This window comes from Microcaecilia unicolor, chromosome 5 (assembly GCF_901765095.1).
Source record: "Microcaecilia unicolor chromosome 5, aMicUni1.1, whole genome shotgun sequence".
NCBI lineage: Eukaryota > Metazoa > Chordata > Amphibia > Gymnophiona > Siphonopidae > Microcaecilia > Microcaecilia unicolor.
Window position 1 is genome coordinate 5,906,529 of NC_044035.1, and position 21,322 is coordinate 5,927,850.

At 47.9% G+C, this 21,322-nt stretch overlaps 1 protein-coding gene across 1 annotated transcript in view; it reads right to left on the reverse strand.

The window, feature by feature from the left end:
- Positions 1 to 1,055: 1,055 nt before the first annotated feature.
- GRK5 (G protein-coupled receptor kinase 5) overlaps positions 1,056 to 21,322 on the reverse strand; it is a 285,412-nt gene continuing 265,145 nt past the window's right edge. The window contains 5 exon segments of the mRNA XM_030202621.1: positions 1,056 to 1,463; positions 16,774 to 16,905; positions 17,144 to 17,281; positions 18,283 to 18,296; positions 18,299 to 18,422. Coding sequence (XP_030058481.1) covers positions 1,365 to 1,463; positions 16,774 to 16,905; positions 17,144 to 17,281; positions 18,283 to 18,296; positions 18,299 to 18,422 — 507 coding nt within the window. The 3' untranslated portion in view covers positions 1,056 to 1,364.

A 21,322-nucleotide genomic window follows, 5' to 3' on the forward strand; every position in this document is an offset into this window, starting at 1 on the left:
TATTTAAATACTGGCATTTTTATGTCGGCACCATTTTGGAGTAAGCTGGAACTGCAATAAGCAAAACTGATGTTGCAGGGACCGGCAGGAACAAAGACTTTGGATAAACACAGTGATTAATATATTGTATTGCTTAGTTTGTTCACTATTTTTAATAATTTTCTGTCTGTACGTCCACTCCCTGATGCGGTTATCGAAACATGGCTCATGCTGGCGTTTGGTTCGCAAGTTACAAGATAAGTTTGTCTGGCTAAATACTGGTGTTCAACATTTTGCTGCTTAAATTTGATAATAGAATTTGGATAATCAACATATATTTAAAAATGCATTTTAAGCAATTCATTTAATAATAAATAACCAAATATATACAAGCACAGAGATGTTATGAACCTTTGACGAGAAAAGGCGAATCCTTAGGTTGTTTGCCAATATGAAAAGAGTTGCTACTGATGGTTCTAACTGTGGTTCTTTATTCATTTGTGTGGGGAGAAAATATGTTCTCCTCTTATTTCTTTTCAGAAAAAATGTAATGTAAAGTTCTTTGGTCAGATGCAATTAAAGCTATGATGAAGGCACAGGGATAAACTGGAATTTGGTTATATGCCCCCACTGCTAAAACAAAAAAAAACCCACATCCAGAATCAAATCAGTTTGATATGTATAGCTGCAACAGTGATGGCCATATATGTATATATTTAGCACCGCCATCATTGAATATACTGACCTGTTTAAATTTTTGGGAAAGACAAGGAAGTAGCGATACCATGGAACCACATTTCATTTTCAACATTTAATAAAAACAACAACAACAGAAATAAAATGATCACTCGAGGTATGGGATGTCCTCCAGTGCCGCTTTAAAAATAAGCAAGGGCTCATCTCAAAATGCACATCTTTACAGCAATTGCTCCCTGGAAAATATACAAGCCCTATCCAGTCCAAAGTCCCACCTTAAATACAAATGTACAAAGTGTAAACTGAGACTTTAGTGACGTCTACAAAAAAAAAATCTCAACAAATAAAATCTGGTCTTTCTTTTTCTTCTTCTTCCCCCCCCCTCACATCATTTGTTTTTAAAACACTAAGAGGGAGGAGATTGAGCCTCACACGATGCCATTTGACTATTTCACATGCAAGCACCCAGGAGACCATGAGGCTGATGCCACTGCTCAGCTGGAGAGACATCCTTCAGTGCCACTCGGAGCGTGTCGTCCACACACAGACCTCAGAGGAAGACCAGTGGTCGCCAGTAGAGCCCCTCCATACCAGGGACAGAGGAGGATTTGAGGACAGAGGCTCCTCCCTCCTCAAGGGCAGCTCTGTTGTAGGGTGGGGAAATGTCCTCGCCAGGCACCTAGCTCCGGCTAGCTGTTTCCCATGGAGTTGGAAGCGATGTGGTTGGAGCTAATGTGGTGATACAGTGTGGTCTTGGAACTGGGAGAGCTGTTGGAGTTATTCTGGTGCTGGAAGAGGAAATAAAAGACAATGCCAATAAACATGATAGATAACATATATAAAGCATTACATGCTGCATTATCAACAGGTATAGAACTACTTTGGAAAAGTAATGATGACAAGAGCTGAAACAAGATAATGTGGATAGTCAGAATCCCAGAGGGTTCACATACCACAGAGTGATGAGCAGGTCCAAAACAGAAAGACCAACTGCTGTGAAAATGAGCAGCCGGTCTAATAAAACTGTTTAAACAGGAAATTCCCAGCACTCTAATTTTAATTAAAATATTGGTTTAACTTATCAAGACACACACCCTGACAATCACTAGGAGTGGAGGAGTAGCCTTGTGGTTAAAGTTTCTCCCACTGACACTTTTTGTTACCTTTGGACCCCCTGAGACATTCTTCCTCCTAGGCACTTATCAGTGTCTAGTTGAGTGATCTCCAGTCACTCCTGCCTCAGTGACTGCATTTCCAAAAATGGTAGCCATTAAAATCTACCTCTAGAGGTGAGGCAGCTAAATAAAGGAATAGATACAAACTTAATAGCCATACAGGGTCAGATCGAAGGTCCATCTAGCCCACTGCTTCCAACAGTGGCCAGTCCAGGCCACAAGTACCTGGCATAATCCCAAAGAGCAGCAGCATTCCATGTTACCAACTCTAGGGATAAGTAGTGGCTTTCTTCAACAAACAAAACAAAGTCTACCAGCGTCATTTATATTGTGAACCACAAATAACTACAAACAGGAGCCTGGTGGCTAAATTGCTAAATTTTACATGTACTGATATAAAAGGAAGAAAATGACCTCAGACACCCAAAGAAATTGCATATGTAATCACACCTTCTCATATGGGTTGCTCCATTTCATTCTTTGGCCTAAAAAAACTTCCACGTTAATTATTATTGTTCCATTTTAATTATGAAAAATAACTTTTTCTTTATGCTGTACAGCTTTTTTTTCCTGCACTTCTTGTCATTTTCTATATTTTAGGAAAGTGGGAGCCTATGATTAAATTTGCTGTAGCCCCTCTGGTTGGCGTGTTCTCCTGTAGTGGGTGTTTAGCACTAAGGCCCTTTTCCTTTCACGCTGTTTACGAGTCTTTATAGATTTCGTAGCACACAATTGAATAAAGATTGACTTATTGCCTTTAGTGTTGCTGGTGATTGAAATCACCATTATACTGTTGCCAGGTTTACTAATTTCCCTAATTTCTGTAAACATTTCATCATTTGTCTATTCGTTTTGGCCTGGCAGGACAGTAGTATAACCCTACCAGTATTGTCTTTCCCTTCACACATGGAATTTATATCCCTAATGATTCTGTGCTGCTCTCTGTTTCCTGCTGAATCTTTTTTTTTTTTAGACTCAATTTCCTCTAACGTAGCCAGCCCTCTCCCCTCGAATTAGTGATATAATTTGTATCCCGGCAAAACAGTGTCCCATTGATTGACCTCCTTCTACCAGGTCTCTGAAATGCTTATCTACCTTTTCATTTAGTGCTATATACTCTAACTCTCCCATCTTATTTTTTAGAATTTTAGAATTTGTATACAGACATTTCAAGTTGTGTTCTTTGTTTCTATCTTCAAGAGGCTTACAAGTTGACAGGGATAATTTGCGATCTTTGCTCTTATAAAGGCTCTTGACTTACTTTTGCCTTTTTGCAACCTATCAGAATGCCCTAACTTCCCTGGTGTTGACAATATCCTTCAAAAGATACCTCACTTCAAACCGTGTGCTCCTGAATGACTTTCGGCTTTCCCCAGATTCAAGTTTAAAAGTGATTATCTCCCTTTTAAATGTTAGTGCCAGCAGCCTGGTTCCATCCCAATTAAGGTGCAGCCCATCGGTTTGGAATAGGCTCCCCTTTCTCCGGAATGTTACCCAGTTCCTATTAAATCTAAATCCCTCATCCCTGCACTATCATCTCAACCAAGCATTGAGACTCTGGAGATCTACCTGTCTTTTGTGTCCTGTATGTGGAACAGGGAGCATTACTGAAAATGTTACCCTGGAGGATCTTGATTTCAACTTTCTACCTAAAAACCTAAATTTTCCAGAAATCTCCCTCCCACGTTTTCCTATGTCTTTGGTACCCACTTGTACCAAGACAGCTGGCTCCTCCCCAAAACAGTATAAAATCTTATGTAAGTGGTGCTTGAGGTCCACCAACTTTGTACCAGGCAGGCAAGTGACTAAGTGATACTCAAGTCCCATCAGCCACCCAGATTTCTACATGCTTAATAATCAAAGGTAAAATTATGTATAATCATACCTGATAATTTTCTTTCCATTAATCATAGCTGATCAATCCATAGACTGGTGGGTTGTGTCCATCTACCAGCAGGTGGAGATAGAGAGCAAACTTTTGCCTCCCTATATGTGGTCATGTGCTGCCGGAAACTCCTCAGTATGTCGATATCAAAGCTCCATCCGCAGGACTCAGCACTTAGAGAATTACACCCACAAAGGGACACTCTGCCCAGCTCACCACCGCCGAAACGGGGGAGGGGAAGTAACCCAGCTCATCCCCACACAAGTGGGGGAGGGGAATCCGTCCAGCTCATCCCCGCCGAGCGGGGGAGGGACACCACACCCGCCGATGCGGTGGGATCTGGCTTATCCTGCAACCGCAACCGCGGGAGGAGCTGACTGACCCTAACACCGCCGAAGCGGGAGGGGTACAAAGCTGCCCTACAGCCGCACGAAGCGGGAGGGAGTGCCGGCAGAATTTAAATCTCAATCCAGCCCCGTAAAACGGAGGGGAGAGGAATGCAGCAGCTCACTGTAACACAAACTCGTCTCAACTCTTGAAGAATCCAAGTGAAGGAAGAACTTGAACACGAAGTCTTTCTGAAGTAACTGAAGACTAAACTTGAACCTGAAATGCAACCAGAATAAAAACAGTACAGATATCTGGGAGGGGCTATGGATTGATCAGCTATGATTAATGGAAAGAAAATTATCAGGTATGATTATACATAATTTTACCTTCCATATCATCAAGCTGATCAATCCATAGACTGGTGGGATGTACCGAAGCAGTACTCACCCAGGGCGGGACATAGAAATCCCTGACCTCAACACTGAAGCTCCAAACCGGGCCTCCGCCCGTGCAGCCACAGTCAAACGGTAATGCTTGGAGAATGTATGAGCCGAAGCCCAAGTTGCCGCCTTGCATATCTCTTCCAAGGAGACGGATCCGGCCTCTGCCATCGAGGCCGCCTGAGCTCTCGTGGAGTGAGCCTTCAGCTGGATAGGCGGCACCTTCCCCGCGGCCACACAAGCCGCTGCAATAGCTTCCTTGACCCATCTTGCCACTGTAGGCTTAGCAGCCTGCAGACCCTTACGAGGACCTGCAACAGGACAAACAGATGATCCGATTTCCGGAAATCATTGGTCACTTCCAAGTATCTGATGATGACTCGTCTCACATCCAGATATTTAAGAGCAGAGTACTCCTCTGGGTAGTCCTCCCTACGAAAGGAAGGGAGACAGAGCTGCTGATTCACATGGAAGCGAGAAACAATCTTGGGCAGAAAGGAAGGCACTGTGCGAATAGTCACTCCTGCCTCAGTGAACTGCAGAAAAGGCTCTCGACAAGAGAGCGCCTGGAGCTCGGAAACTCTTCTGGCTGAAGTGATAGCCACCAAAAAGACTGCTTTCAACGTCAGGTCTTTCAGAGATGCCCTCGACAAGGGTTCAAAAGGCGGCTTCTGCAATGCTCTTAGCACCAGGTTGAGATTCCACGCAGGCACCACTGAGTGCAGAGGAGGGCGCAGGTGATTAACTCCCTTGAGAAAGCGCACCACATCTGGCTGTGAAGCCAGGGAAGCACCCTTCAGGCGGCCCCTGAAGCAAGCCAGAGCCGCTACCTGGACTTTAAGGGAACTGAGCGACAGGCCTTTCTCCAGACCTTCTTGCAGGAACGCCAACACTGAAGAAATTGGAGCAGTGAAGGGAGAAAGTGAGCCTGCTTCACACCACGCTGCAAAGATACGCCAAACCCTGGCGTAAGCAGTAGAAGTAGAGCGCTTCCTCGCTCTCAGCATAGTGGCGATGACCTTGTCTGAGAAGCCCTTCTTCCTCAGACGCTGCCGCTCAATAGCCAGGCCGTAAGACCAAAGGGGGAGGGATCCTCCATCACCACGGGACCCTGATGTAACAGGCCCTGCTCCACTGGCAGCCGCAGAGGATCGTCAACTGAGAGCCTGATCAAGTCCGCATACCAGGGACGTCTGGGCCAATCCGGACCCACCAGGATTACCCTGCCGGGATGCTTTGCCACCCGGTCTAGCACCCTGCCCAACATGGGCCAGGGCGGGAACACATAGAGGAGCTCTTGTGTCGGCCACTGTTGGAGAAGAGCATCTACTCCCAGGGATCGAGGGTCCCGTCCTCTGCTGAAGAAGCGCGGCACTTGGCAATTGGCCGATGACGCCATCAGATCTAGGCTCGGCTGGCCCCAGCGCTTCGTGATGTCCAAGAACGCCTGAGCAGATAGCTGCCACTCTCCGGGCTCCAAGGTATGGCGACTGAGAAAGTCCGCCTTGACATTCATGACTCCGGCAATGTGGGCCGCTGAAAGCTGCTCCAGGTTCGCCTCCGCCCACTGGCAAAGATTCATAGCCTCCTTGGCTAGAGGGGCGCTCTTGGTACCTCCCTGGCGGTTGACATAGGCCACAGCCGTGGCATTGTCCGACAGGACCCGTACAGGCTTCAACACCAGTACCGGGATGAACTCCAAAAGCGCCAACCGAATGGCTCTGAGTTCCAGGAGGTTGATAGACCACTTTGCCTCTGCAGGAGACCAGAGCCCCTGCACTGTCCTTCCCAAGCAGTGGGCTCCCCAGCCCGACAAAGAGGCGTCCGTCGAGACGACAATCCACTCTGGGGTCACCAGAGGCATTCCCGCAGACAACTTGTCTGTCTGCATCCACCAGCTCAGCGCCTTGCGCACTGCTGGGTCCAAGGGAAGTCGCACAGCATAATCCTCCGACATCGGAGTCCAGCGCTGCAGCAAAGAGTGTTGGTCTCATATGAGCCCTGGCCCAGGGCACTACTTCCATCGTGGCCGTCATAGAGCCCAACAGCTGCACATAGTCCCAAGCCCGAAGAGGAGAGGCTACCAGGAACTGGTCCACCTGAGCCTGAAGTTTGACAATCCGATTGTCTGGCAGGAACACTCTGCCCACTTGGGTGTCGAATCGAACTCCCAGGTACTCCAGGGACTGAGTCGGGCGCAGCTGGCTCTTCTCCCAGTTGATGATCCATCCCAGGGAGCTCAAAAGAGCAACTACCCGGTCCACAGCTTTGCCGCACTCTGCATAAGAGGGGGCTCGGATCAACCAGTCGTCCAGATAAGGATGGACTTGTACCCCTTCCTTTCGTAGGAAGGCCGCGATGACCACCATTACTTTGGAAAAGGTCCGCGGAGCAGTAGCCAACCCGAATGGGAGGGCTCTGAACTGGAAGTGTCGTCCCAGGACTGCAAAACGCAGAAAGCGTTGATGAGGCGGCCAGATGGGAATATGCAGGTACGCTTCCTTGATGTCCAAGGAAGCCAAGAACTCTCCTGCCTTCACTGCCGCTATAACAGAGCGGAGAGTCTCCATGCGAAAGTGCCGTACTTTCAAGGCCCGATTGACCCCTTTGAGGTCGAGGATAGGCCGGACAGAACCTCCTTTCTTTGGTACCACAAAGTAAATGGAGTAACGTCCCTTGCCAAGCTGACTTTCTGGCACAGGAACGACCGCGCCCAGGCGGATCAGATTGTCCAAGGTCTGCTGCACTGCCACAGCTTTGACCGGAGACTTGCAGGGAGAGAGTACAAACCCGTCTTTTAAGGGTCGGCAGAACTCTAGCTTGTAGCCGTCTCTGATGACTTCCAGCACCCACGCGTCTGAAGTTATGGTGGTCCACTCGCCCAGAAACGAGGACAGCCGTCCTCCAATCTGCACTGGGGAGTGGACCAAGGCCCCGTCATTGGGTACGAGACCCTGGGGGAGGACCGGAGTGAGCACCTCCGGGACGGCGGTCTCTGCGAAAGGAATGCTGCTTGGGGGAGAAATTCCTCTTGAAGGAAGAGGGGGCAGAGGAACCCGACTTGCCCGGGCGGTACCGACGGGCTTCCTGCAACCGTCCTCTGGAGGTACCGGGACGAGTACTAGCCCGAGCCCTGACCTCTGGTAACTTCTTGCCCTTAGACGTGCCGAGATCGGTCACGATTTTGTCCAGCTCGACCCCAAAGAGCAGCTTGCCTTTAAAAGGCAATCTAGCCAGGCGGGATTTAGAGGCGTGGTCAGCAGACCAATGTTTCAGCCAAAGCCACCGCCGCGCAGAGATTGTCTGAGCCATGCCTTTCGCTGAGGCCCTCAAGACATCATACAGCAAGTCTGCCAAATAGGCTAAGCCCGATTCCAGGGCCGGCCAATCAGCCCTCAAGGAATGATCCGAGGGGGAAGCCCGCTGCACCATAGTCAGGCACGCCCTGGCCACATAGGAGCCGCAAACTGAGGCCTGCAAACTTAAAGCAGCCGCCTCAAAGGACGACCTTAAGGCCGCCTCCAATCTTCTGTCTTGGGCGTCCTTTAGGGCCGTGCCACCTTCCACCGGCAACGCCGTTTTCTTAGTCACCGCAGTGATTAAAGAATCCACGGTAGGCCACAGATAGGCCTCACGTTCACTCACAGCCAAAGGATAGAGGCGGGACATAGCCCTAGCCACTTTAAGGCTCGCTTCCGGGACATCCCATTGAGCCGAAATTAAGGTGTGCATGGCATCATGCACGTGGAAGGTTCTAGGCGGGCGCTTCGTCCCCAGCATAATGGCAGAGCCAACAGGGGCTGAGGGAGAGACGTCCTCCGGAGAGGAAATCTTCAAAGTGTCCATGGCCTGTAGCAACAGGTTGGGCAAATCCTCTGGGCTAAAAAGCCGCGCTGCAGAGGAGTCATCCGCTCCATCCGAGCGGGGATCCGTCTCCTCCAAGGAATCCGCAAAGGACCGTTGGGAGACCTCAGACACGCTGCCCTCATCTACATCGGAGGAGACAAAGTCCTCCAAGGCCTGGGAATCAACCCGAGGGCGTTTACCTCTGGGAACCTCAACCTCTTTACCAGACGAGGGAGCAGGGGCAGCGTTTGCATGAGGAAAGCCTGATGCAGCAGCAAAACAAACTCGGGGGAGAAACCCCCCAGACTGTGCACTTCCGCAGCCTGGGCAACAGCCCTAGACGCACCCTCAACCGGCGCTCGCAAGAGCGGGGGAGAGACATGCTGCGCATCCAAAATGGCGTCCGGCGCGACACTCCGCGAAGGAGCCGCGCGGGAAAAACGGCGCTTAACTTTAGCCGCTTTTGTGCCGTCGCCCAAATTAAGGGCGTTCATGGCATTAATGTCTCCAACCTCAAGGGCGGCCCACGAAGAAGCCGTCCGAGCCGCGTGGCCGGCCAAGATGGCGGAGGCGAGGAGCGGGGGATGGGCGTTTATGGCGGGAAAAACCGCCACGCCGGAGGAAGGACCGGGACATTCATCGGTCACGAAACTGTCACCCAAAAAGGGCGAATCAGGCTGTAAGCCCCCCGCATCCCCCTAGAAGCGCTCAAGCGATCCGGGGAGCGACCCTTTGCGCCCTCGCCCTCCGACGCCATATGCCACGAGGAGAAGAATCGGGGAACCCCCTGCCCGCTATAAAAAGGTAAAAATTACCTGCTGTCCGCTCCGAGCTGTAACGAACTGGTGTCCCAGTGAGTAGCTGCAATGAACGTTTAAATAAACGTCGAAATAAACGCCTTTAAGGACGTTTAAAACTTTTTTTTTTTTTTTTTTAAACGGAGCCAGCGGGAGGGGGGAGAAAAGGAGGGACCTGGCACCACCAGGTTTGCACTTGCTCAAAAGAGCCCTCAACCCCAGGCACTCAACAAAACCTAAGAATTAGGCTTGGAGGCCTAGCCAGAGCTGCTGCTGTGTGTGACCACCACCTGCTGAGATAGAGAACATACTGAGGAGTTTCCGGCAGCACATGACCACATATAGGGAGGCAAAAGTTTGCTCTCTATCTCCACCTGCTGGTAGATGGACACAACCCACCAGTCTATGGATTGATCAGCTTGATGATATGGAATCACCAATGAAATCACCAACTAAAACGGTCATCCTAATTCTTCCCTTCTGGGCACAAGCTCTTGGAGACATATTACTACTACTACTACTATTTAGCATTTCTATAGCGCTACAAGGCATACGCAGCGCTGCACAAACATAGAAGAAAGACAGTCCCTGCTCAAAGAGCTTACAATCTAATAGAGAGCTTACAATCTAATATCTTCAGTATAAAAGGATATTGCATTCCCTAGAGGGTAGGTCCTGGCTACAAGATTGCTTCCTGCTTCATCAGGGTGATGCTCTTCTTTTAGGTGACCGCCCTCCTCCAAGCAGCACAGGGGTTGCCAGATTGCAGGTGGGACTTCTGTACTCAGGGCCGCCGAGAGGGGGGGACAAAATTTCCCGGGCCCGGGCCTCCAGGGGGGCCCGGCGCCGCATGTCCTTTGCATGCATAGGCACCGAGTCCGTAGGTGCTCGCCCCTCCCTCCCTCTGAGTTCCAGGGCCTGCCCTCCATCCCTCCCTCCGACTCCGAGTTCTAGGGCCCGCCCTCAGTCCCTACGAATTTCAAAAGTGATCTTCTTACCTCGTCGGGGTTACGGCGAGAGCAGCACGCAGTGAAAAGCGTGCAGGCTCGCGCTTCAGCCTTCCCTTGTCTGTTTCTCAGCTCTTGCGGAAACAGGAAATGAGGGTGGGACCAGAGCTGAGACAGACACGGGAAGGCTGAAGCGCGAGCCTGCACGCTTTTCACTGTGTGTTGCTGTCGCCGTAACCCCAACCCGACGAAGAAGATCGCTTTTGAAATTCGGACGGAGAGAGGGGGGCCTTGGATCTCAGAGGGAGGGAGGCAGGCCTTGGATCTTGGAGGGAGGGGGGCCTTGGATCTCGGAGGGGAGGGCAGGGGGAGAAAGAAGAGATCGCTGGACAGGAGGGGATGGCAGGGGGGAGAGAAGAGACTGCTGGACAAGAGGGGAGGGGAGGGCAGGGGGGGAGAGAAGAGATTGCTAGACAAGAGGGGAGGGCAGGGGGGAGAGAGAAGAGATTGCTGGACAAGAGGGCAGGGGGGAGACAGAAGAGATTGCTGGACAAGAGGTCAGGGCAGGGGGGAGACAGAAGAGATCGCTGGACAAGATGGCAGGGCAGGGGGGAGAGAGAAGAGATCGCTGGACAAGAGGGCAGGGCAGGGGGAGAGAGAAGAGATCGCTGGACAAGAGGGCAGGGCAGGGGGAGAGAGGAGATCGCTGGACAAGAGGGCAGGGCAGGGGGGAGAGAGAAGATATCGCTGGACAAGAGGGCAGGGCAGGGGGAGAGAGAAGAGATCGCTGGACAAGAGGGGAGGGCAGGGGGGAGAGAGAAGAGATCGGTGGACAGGAGGGCAGAGCAGGGAAGAGAGGAGAATTGCTGAACATGGATGGATGATTGGAGGGGGCAGGGGAGAGAGGAAATTTACTGGATATGGGTGGATGGAGGAGAGGCCAGGGGAGAATGGAGAGTTGCTGGACATGGATGGATGGAGGGGAGGGAAGTCAGGAAGGATGTGCACATGGATGGAGGGGAGGGAAGAGAGGAGAAATGCTGGACATGGATGGATGGAGTGGAGGGCAGGGAAGAGAGAAGAAATGTTGGACAAGGATGAAGGGAAGGAAAGACAAAGGAAGGAGATGCACACTGATGGAGGGGAAGGGAGAGAGGAGAAATGCTGGACATGGATGGAGGGGAGGGACGACAGGAAGTACATGCACATGGATGGAGGGGAGGGGAGTGAGGAGAAATGCTGGATATGGATGGAGGGGAAATTGCTGAATTTAAGGGCTGGATCGGAACACTTTCAGGACAGATGCCGAAACTTGAGGAAGGATAGGGACAGGGCTACAGATGGTAGACAGGACGCATAAGGACACAGGAGGATGGTGGACATGGTGAGAGAAAAAATAGCAAATGGAAAGAAGACACTGCATAAAATAGAAGACGGGACCAAAGCGTATAGAAAAACTACGATCAGACAACAAAGGTAGAAAAAAGTATTTTGTTCAGAATTTATTAATTGGAATATGTCAGCTTTTGGAAATGTGTATCTGTGATATTTTTCATGCAAGTTTCAATTTTTCTAGTATTGCTGCCTGCTGAGTCTGACTTCTTGAGGTAGCTTTCTAGTTCAGTATTTTGCCTTCATATTTTTTTTATTTCTAGTTCCTTGTGTCATATCTGTTGCCATGTGTTTTTCATGTGTGAAGTATTCTGCTCGTGTGTAGTATTTGCAGCCCTTTTTGTTTTTCATTAGGTTGTGTACTGGTGTTTTAAAGCCCGGTGTAATTATAGTGCTGCCTTTCCACGCATAAGGTTGTAGCTCGTCCTGTCCTTGGAATTAGTGCTGTTATGGTTTGGTAAGGTTATGAGTGGGTTTTTGCACAAGTTTGTGTATAGTGTTTTGCAGTGGAGAGATTGTGTTTTGCAGTGGAGAGATTGTGTTTTGGCCTTACTGAGGTGGCACCAAAACATCAGAAAAGGTGTAGAGCCTAAATCATGACACACTACCTCTTGAAGAATCTACATCTAGTGCAGGGGCCCGGCCTGGTGGTGGAGGGGGGAGGGGGGAGGGGGGAGCGGCAGTGACCTCGGGGGGGGGGGGGGGGCAGGGGTGGCCTTGTTCCGGGCCCGGCCCAGTCTCTCAGCGGCCCTGTCTGTACTATATCCCTGTAGTTCTCCTCTACAAACATATCGGTCTGCCTCAGCTCCTCCAAGTCTCTTACTCTAGCCTCAAGAGACTGGACTTCTTCTCTGAGAGCTAGGAGCTCTTTGCACCAAGTGCACACATATAACACCACCAACTGCATATATAATTCTTGCCAGCTAAGAATTAATCATACATGTGCCACTCAATACAAAAGACCAGATAGCACCTCTCTCACTGCTGGACTGATGTCTGCATCCCAATATTGGTGAATTGTTTAATTATTTATAACTTAAGGTAGTGTAATTAAACTCTGGAAATGCCAGAGAAAGTGGCAAAAGAAGTTAGCTTAGCAGGGTTTAAAAAAGGCTTGGATATTTTCCTAAAAGAAAAGTCCATAAGCCACTATTAAGATGGACTTGGGGAAAATCCACAGCTTATTTCTAGGATAAAGCACAATAAAATGTACCATTTTGGGATCTTGCCAGGTACTTGTGACCTGGATTGACCACTATTCGAAACAGGATACTGGGCTTGATGGACCTTCCATCTGTCCCAGAATTGCAACGCTCATGTTCTTATGATACCAGACTAATATCAACAGCCTTAAAATTATATAGTATATGATTACTTTTATTTAGTGTTTGCTTCTCAGCAAATGTAAATAAATTGTTTAGGGCAAATCACTTGTAGATTTTAATGCTCTGTATTGGCAACCCTCCCTTTGTTCTCTTAACTGGGATAATCTATATTAATAAATCCCACCTTGAACATTCTGAAGCTCACTCCAAGGCAGAGAAGCTCACTCCAAGGCAGAGAAGCACAAAAATCCTGTAGTCTTCATAGGCTAGGACCAGTCACCCTCACTCATAGACCCGCCCTCAGCCACGCCCCATCTACTATAATAAAACTCACCCTCAACGTTCTGAAGACAACTTCTGAAGTCACTCAGTCACTCCGTGAAGGGTTCATGGATTCATGGTGGTGAAGCCATAACACTGACCATGTCTCTCTGCCCCGCCCTCGCATGACGGACCAATCAGAAAAAACACCCTCAACATCCTGAAACACAAAGGACCATCACAACACCGTTCCCAGGCAACACTAGGCAACGTAAGACGGACCAATCAGAGGAAACTATGTGACAATAAGGGAGGAGCATTCCCCAGCAGAATGGCTCATTATCTGTGCAGCACAGAGAGCACAGAACCACCGCTGGAACGAGAGAAGAATATTCCTGCTGTGGGTATGTGCAAAAATAGACCAGGGGTGGGGGGGGGGGGGGGGGGGGGGGGAGAAATTTTTAAATGCCTAATGCCAGTACTGAAGAGTGCCAGAGGGCCCATAGCAAAGACTATATTTGGGATCGCTTGACATGGAGTCAGAGGAGCCGGAAAATAACGTGCCCGTCACCATCTGGGACGTGGGCGAACAGGACAAGCTGCGGCCCAGCTGGAAGGATTACCCGCGACCCAGCCAGCAGCAAACAGCGACCAAGGAAGGGGGAGGAGTACTCCTTCCCTGCCTAGGAATCGCTGGAGTCTGGCTGCCAAACTAACGAAACAACCGCACACCGACGCACCACCTCCATCATTCAAAAGGCATCCACTCTTTCTTCAACAGAAATGCAAACTAATAATACAAAACAAAGAATACCCGTTTTCTCACGCAGCTACAGGTAACTCCCCACCCCCTTCCTCTTCCCCTTTTGCCAAAGCAGCCGAGCCCAACCATCCCCAGCCTCAGGCAAGCTGTCTCCCACCTCGGGGATTCCCCGAGCACCCAGAAAAAGACGGCACAGCTTCCCGCAGCGCATGTTCCAGCATTCCCCTGCAGCCAGCCTGAAATGGACCGAACATACCGAATCACCACCCGATTGCCCGAGACCGTGCTCCTCTCCCGCCAACTTAAAACAACCATCCCCGTCCTCAGGCAAGCCGTCTCCCACCTCCAGGATGCCCAGAACCCCAGCCCAACGGAAAAAGACGGTGCTGCTTCCCACAGCACATTTCTCTTCCAGTGTTCCCCTACAGCAGCCCTGAAATGGCCAAAAAATACCGACAGACCAAGAACGTGCTCCTCTACCTTCCGCCCATCTAAAAAAACACTGCTGCCTCAGCACAACACAAAAAAAAACAAAAACGGAACAAACAAACCACCACTCAGCAAAGGCTGACCCCCCTACAACCACATTTACATTTCACCAACAGAAAGATCCACCTCCACAAACCTCCTTGACAGACAAAACCACACACACACAATAAAACAGACACACACCCTCAAAGCCACACACCAATCCATCCCACTTTGCCAGCATAGCACAGCACATCCCCCAACCCCCCAAGCAAAAAACCAAAACAAAAAAAAAAAGACACACATCAACAACCTGCACACACACCCCACCCTCACACACTCACACACTCACACACACACACAAAATAACTCTGTGACACATACACACACACACAAAAAAAAACACATGCTAGCGCCCGTTTCATTGGTTTCGGAAACGGGCCTTTTTTACTAGTTAACTATAAATTAAGAGATGTGTTGGGGTAGGTGGGAGCTGGAGAGGGTAGGCAGGAAAGATGACTGAGCTATGCCCTGTTCAGCTATCTACTGGTTATCTTTTAATGCTCTCTAGGCTGTAACAGCTAAGCTTAAAACTATGGGAAAATATTTTTTTAGACTATTTAATAAATAAGGTTTGCCTTTTTATGGAATTCAAACCATTTTTGATCAATAAACCTACAGATTTCTGTTCTAGCTCAATATTTAAGTCACCAAAGAATAGAGTAAAATAATGGAAAGTGTTCCTTTATTTGGCGGTTTGGCCCTAATAGTAGTACAGTGTGACTACTGCTGGGACCTGGGTGATGCCGTTTTGAAAATACAGCCACTGAGGAAGCAACTACCAGGAATCACCAGGTTCGTACCATGGGAGTCGGTCAGGGGGTCCTCTCAATGCACAATTGGAATTTGTTTGCTGGAGGATGATGTGTTAAAAACAGTGTAGCAAAAAGGTCTGGACAAGTTCCGGGAGAAAAAGTCCATATACTGTAATAAGAACATAAGCCTTGCCATACTGCGACAGACCGAAGGTCCACCTAGCCCAGTATCCTGTTTCCAGTAGTGGCCAATCTAGGTCACATGTACCTGGCAATATACCAAAAGAGTAAAACAGATTTATGCTGCTTATCGTAGAAAAAAGTAGTGGGGTTTCCCAAGTCCATCTTAATAATGGCTTATGGACTTTTTAGGAAATTATCCAAACCTTTTTTTAAACCTTGCAAAAGCTAACTGTTTTTACCACATTCTCTGGCAATGAATTCCAGAGTTTAAATACACGTTGAGTGAAGAAATATTTTCTCTGGCTTGTTAGTGTAGGCTTGAGTAAATCCACTGCTTATCACTGCAGCAGTATGATATTTAGCTATTTTTTGGAAGCAAAGCATGGACACCAAAGCAACAAGGGAGGAAAATTGGTGGGATGGTGTGGATTCAGGGGTATGAGGAAGGACTGGAGCCAGTTTATTGATTGTTGGATGTACCACCCTTGAGAGAACTTTCCGAGGGGCACAGTGGGATGTTTACTACTAGGGATACAGACCATCGCAGATTACAGGCATTTATATTCCTGATTTAAGGGTTTTGCCAGCAATTGGCCTCTCTTAATTAAACCCTAGTCAAACCTGTCAGGTACTTAGGAGATTAGGTAGGTCCGCAGTTCCCCTTTTGACTTTGGGCCCTAGACTTGTATCTAGTTTTCCTATACAGTAACCCTGCCCCATCAGACCTAGGCACTGGACCTTACAGTAATACTACAGATAATACCTCTTCCCATTGGGTCTTTGCACTATCATGTTACAACACCTAGTACAGAACCTCCCCACCCCCTCCCCAAATCAGACTATGTACTGGAATTAACATCATTCTAATAGTGTGTGGTCCAGTCCTGGCACTATAGCTACAATGTCTGGTTTGCATAAGAATCACATAACAGGCACGCAAATATTTTCATATTTTGGAGATCCAGTGAATAAAAATATATCTAATACATATTCATTGTGTGATAACCTGAGAGCCAGAAATGTTGAGAGAGGCTCCAGCACACAGGTAAGAAGCACAGTGCTAACAATAAAGGAAATAACTTACAATAAAAAACAGCAAATACTTAACAGAACCAAGTACTGTTTTCTGATATGACACCCCTGCCAGTGGAAGAGGGTAATGACTGGACCTTCCAATGACAACTCAATCAATTAGGTGCCTGCGATGCTGTTTCAAGCATCACCAGTTATATGAAAGGCTCATGTATGCTGTATTTCAAAGATGAGGCCCAGTGTTAACCACCCCGAGTCCTCCTGTGCCTAACACATAATGGGAGAGCTAAAACCCTCTCCAACGATTTCAAGAAGGGGTTCCGTACCCCACACTGATAGAACATGAGGGCCTGAACAGCTGCCCTGCACAATGATCTGAAAGGACAAAAATAACCATAAGTGTTCCTACTCCCAGTGCCTTCACTAGCACAGTACTCACCTGACGCTTAAAGATGCGATGTAACAAGCCCTTCTTGGGCTGCTCAGGGGGGAAGCTTCTGTTCAGGTCTGGAGAGAGAGTTCCATTTGGCCCAAACATATTTAGCTCCTTAAAGCACTCTGTCTCTATCATCTGAGGTAAACCAAGAGATTAAACAAGATCAGTAAGGATCCAAACTCAAAACAGACAGCAGTCTCTCTAATGAGAGAATCTAGTGTTCCACACTACGCTATGACAATGTCAGAAGGTTCAGGCACGAGGAGATAGTTGTGACTGTACAGAGGAGATGTTCTGTTTCATTCAGAGCGTCCTGTGCAGTCAGTGCCACATCCTGCATGGTCCCTCTTGCTCTTAGGAGCAGGGTTCTCACCTCATTCTGCCATGGAATGGAAACAGATCCAGTAGAAAATTTTGTGTAGAAATCGTCATCTGTCTGGTCCAGATTCACTCCTTTCACAGTGGAGAACTGCTCAATATCTAGCACATCCTTACAGTAAACGGCTCTAGGCTTTGTCATCAAGGAGTGAGAAGAGAAGAGTGGGACGGAGGACAAAGTAAAAGAATATGAAATTTAATCTTTTTTTGCACAAATGGTCTTTAGGGGAGTTATATACAGAACTAATAGGCAATTTAAGTAAACATCTTCCCCTTCCCATACTCTCTTGCAACCATCTCCCCTTCATTTTACAATGTGCCCTTCTCCTCTTTCAATGCTCTGGTGCAGGGATATGCAACCTTTATACACAGAGGGCAGCATGAATCTCTGGTGGGCGGCAACATTATGTAATGTCGGAACCAGAAATGCACGGAGCTCCACAGACTTTCTGTGACAATAAATCAATAAAAATGTAGGGTCAATAGTCAGAGTGATTTTACTGGCCAGAAACTGCCCCTGGCCACTTAAATCGCCTGTTCAAGACTAACTGCTAATTCTCAGTGGCACTTCAGCGGTGCTGCTGAAAATGAGTTGGCACTTGGCTGGTAAGTACCGATATTTACCACTTACGCGGCCAAGTTAATTGAATGAACAGACCACTAAAAGTCAGTCCTATCTTTATGTGGAACCATAACTGGTTAAGTGCTGAATATTCGCACTTCACCAGCTATGCATTAGCCAGCTCTGGAAACCCAAAAATTCATGCCAGTGCCCGGATATGGCTTGGCACGAATTTCCTGGCTGAATATCGGCCTGTAACTAAAAACGATGGAAACTGCTTAGAGTGGCTATTCTGAAAATATTTGTCACATATCGTATTTAAAGTCACCTGAACTCTGGTAATGAATGTTTTGTAAAAAGTCAGTTGCCAAAAGAGGTTGCCTACCACTGCTCTAGTACATTAAACATGACATGGTAGGGAGAAGGGAGAGTAAATTACAGGCCACAGGGGAAAGGGGCGCTGAATGAGTCATTAACAAGATAGGAAGGGGCGTGGTGAGCTGAACTCACACAGTCACTGCATCCCTGTCCTGTATAAGAAGACAGGGGTGTCATCTGAACTCATAACTTACATCAGGAACAAAGGGGGCTGCAGTATTCCAGCCTCCAAGCGCTTGAAGTTCATGCTCTTGAAGAAGGAATGTCTCTTCACCTCTGTGGCCCGCTCTCCCCCGGCAGCCTAGCCGGCTGCTTTTGCATCTTTGGTTAAGAGCTGTAACATACATACTCTACATTAGTAAAATAAGCTGTTTCCCTGCCAACTCATTTCACTGCAGTAACAACACTGTAACCCATGCCAGTGCTCCCACTCCTTCCCTCAACCTTTTCTCAGATTAGCAGAACTACCAACAGAACAGTATGTGGTTAGAATACTGTCCAGACACAGTGTCACTACAGAAACCTTCCAGCATGGTCAGTTCCCTCTGAACTCAACAGACTGCTGCCCATGGACTGGCATTCAATGCTTAAGTAAGACTACACCCATCTGTCTTTTGGTAAAGTGTCTGTTCCCTGTGCAGACAGGATCGGAAGGCGTTGTCAGATGAAATCTTCATTTCTTTGACCAGGCGGCTCAAGCACTAGACCAGGTGAGAGGGCTGGATTGCTGCACCTGCTGTGCTGAATGTCAATGCAAAAAAGAAATCCAACGGGAGAGACAATATCAAAATCCACTGTAGCAAGTCAATCCCACTATGCCTTCAACAGGTTTGTAAGGGCATACACCACAAAGTTGCTTTAGAACTTGGATTGATGGTTGGTATTTTAGTGAAGGAGGTACACAGAGAGTTCAGTATGGGCTGTTTTCCACAGCTGTGCTGATCTTAGTGAGTCTGCGCTCCATACATCATTTTGACTCTCTTTGCGTGTACCCCGTTTTTTGTGAAATTGCAACTTTAATCAAAACACTAAAGTGAAGTGTAGTCCAAACAAACTTGTTACAGTGGGTGATGAATGTCAGGGCACACTTTCAGGACCAGATGGGGAGGGGGAGGGAGAGACATTGAAGTGACCTAGGGAAATTAGAGACAGAGGGACAGCAGGTGAGGTGCTGGACTGGGGGTGGGGAGGTACTTTTGGCTGTGGTAGGCGGGGACAAAACACAGTTTCTCTATTGCTAGTTTAAGGGTCTGCTGGTAGATGGCCTGGTCACGTGAAAAACCAGCTAATTGGTAACTCTACCTCAGAGGAACATCTGGGGTGCTTAAGAAATTCTGGTAAGGTTTCTCTGAAGAGGGCAGAGAGCAAGGGAGAGTGGGTATGTCAGATTTAAAAAGTATAAATTGGCCTATATCTTGTGGCATTAAGGGACTATATTACATGGCAGAGTACACCAACCCCCCCCCCCCCTAGAGCTGGAGTGCAGATGTTTTCCCATTATCAGCCTATTTATGAACTAGATGCTGCAACAGAGGCCTTGCCAGCTCAGCTTCACAGGAGCTGCTTCATATTGTCATTGGGGCATGTCTGACACAAGTCACATGTGAGGTGGCAACACTCAGCGACGATGACAGTTCTTCTTCTGCTGTTCAAGGGCCAGATCTCGTTAGGTAATAAGTCGGTCAAACAGTTTGTGAATGAGGAAGGTAAGGTGCCATCATTTCAGCATCTCCAAGAAGCCCATGGGTCACATCAAAAGGATTTCTATGCCTATTTGCTGGTATGCCATTATGTGCTGTCTCTACCTCAGCGGTTAACTGCAAAATCTGCAGAACAGATGAAGGAGTTTTTTTTGAGTTAGAGAGAGGGATAGGTGAGCATATCCAGCTGGTATAAATACTGAACTTGTAATAAAGATTATGTATGCAAAGTGGTACTGCAGGAACAGAGAAGAAAACTTTAAACCTTTCTGATGAGAATACGGTACATAGCTGTAGGCTAGAGTAAACTTCTGGCATCAAATACTAAAAAATAACCGTTCCTGGACACATACAAGGAATTTTCTCAATACTGGGGGTGCTCAAGCATCCACAGAGTCGCTCCTATGATCAGGGAAATGCAGCTCAAGGCTTACATTTCACAGGTGCATACCCAATGGGTAGGTTATATGGGGTTAAAGCAGTGTGTGACATGTCAGAACAAGCCAGAGATGCTGTGTCACGGTTTCTGGGGGTTCTCAAGGTCCAGCAGCTTTTTCAATGAAGATCCAAGTTTTCTGGAAGGGAGAGGCCTTCGACGATGGATGAGCAAGGAATTTCTGATGGGGAAAAGCGTATTTTTACAGAAGTGGGGGGCACAGATACCCCCCTCCCCCCTTATTAGTAGTGAAGAAATATTGCAACACCATGATGGAAAGGGAGACCATGACATCCAGAGTTTTTGGCCAAGCACAGGATTTTCTCTATAGAGGCCTGAGAGAAGCACCTCCAAAGTTTGTCCCTCCCAAGCATGTAATAATGCTCTTAATTTTCTCTGATTTGGGTGTGTGGGTGAGGGTGGAGAATGATGTTTGGTGGCACAATTTGGGGGCCAAGGCTGATGGAGAGGAACTGAGGGTTGAACTCAAGTAACTGAGGTAGAGTCGTGGTCTCATGGATACTCTACACCCAGGTTTAGTCAAGTCATCAAGAGACAGGGAGAGAAGAGTGGGCGGGGGAGATGTTTATGGTAAGACTTGAAACTGTGGCCATTTTGGGAGGATAGGTGTTTGCCCTGTTCTGCCAAGGCCGGAAGCAACATAAGCACTGGCAAGCTAGATACAAAACACTGATAAAGATGGCTAAAAGAGAATATGAAGGAAAACTTGCTGCAGAGACAAAATCTCATAGTAACAACTTTTTCAGGTTCATCAGAATCAGAAACCTTATGAGGTACTGAGGAGCTGCAGAGTGAATGCACTTATAGGTCAATAAGAGGAGTTTGAACTGTATGCGGAAACGGATAGGAAGCCAGTGAAGTGACTTGAGAGGGCTAATATGCTCCTGTTTTCCCATCCGTATTCTCCTATTTAGCGGCTTTCATTACTGTATTTGTTAATTTTCTATAATTATTATATCCTGTTGTATTATGTTTTGATGTATTAACTTTGTTAGCCACATTAAGCCCGCACAAACTGGGAAAATTTGGGATACAAGTGAACCAAATAAATAATTAAAATAAAGAAAGAAAGAAAGA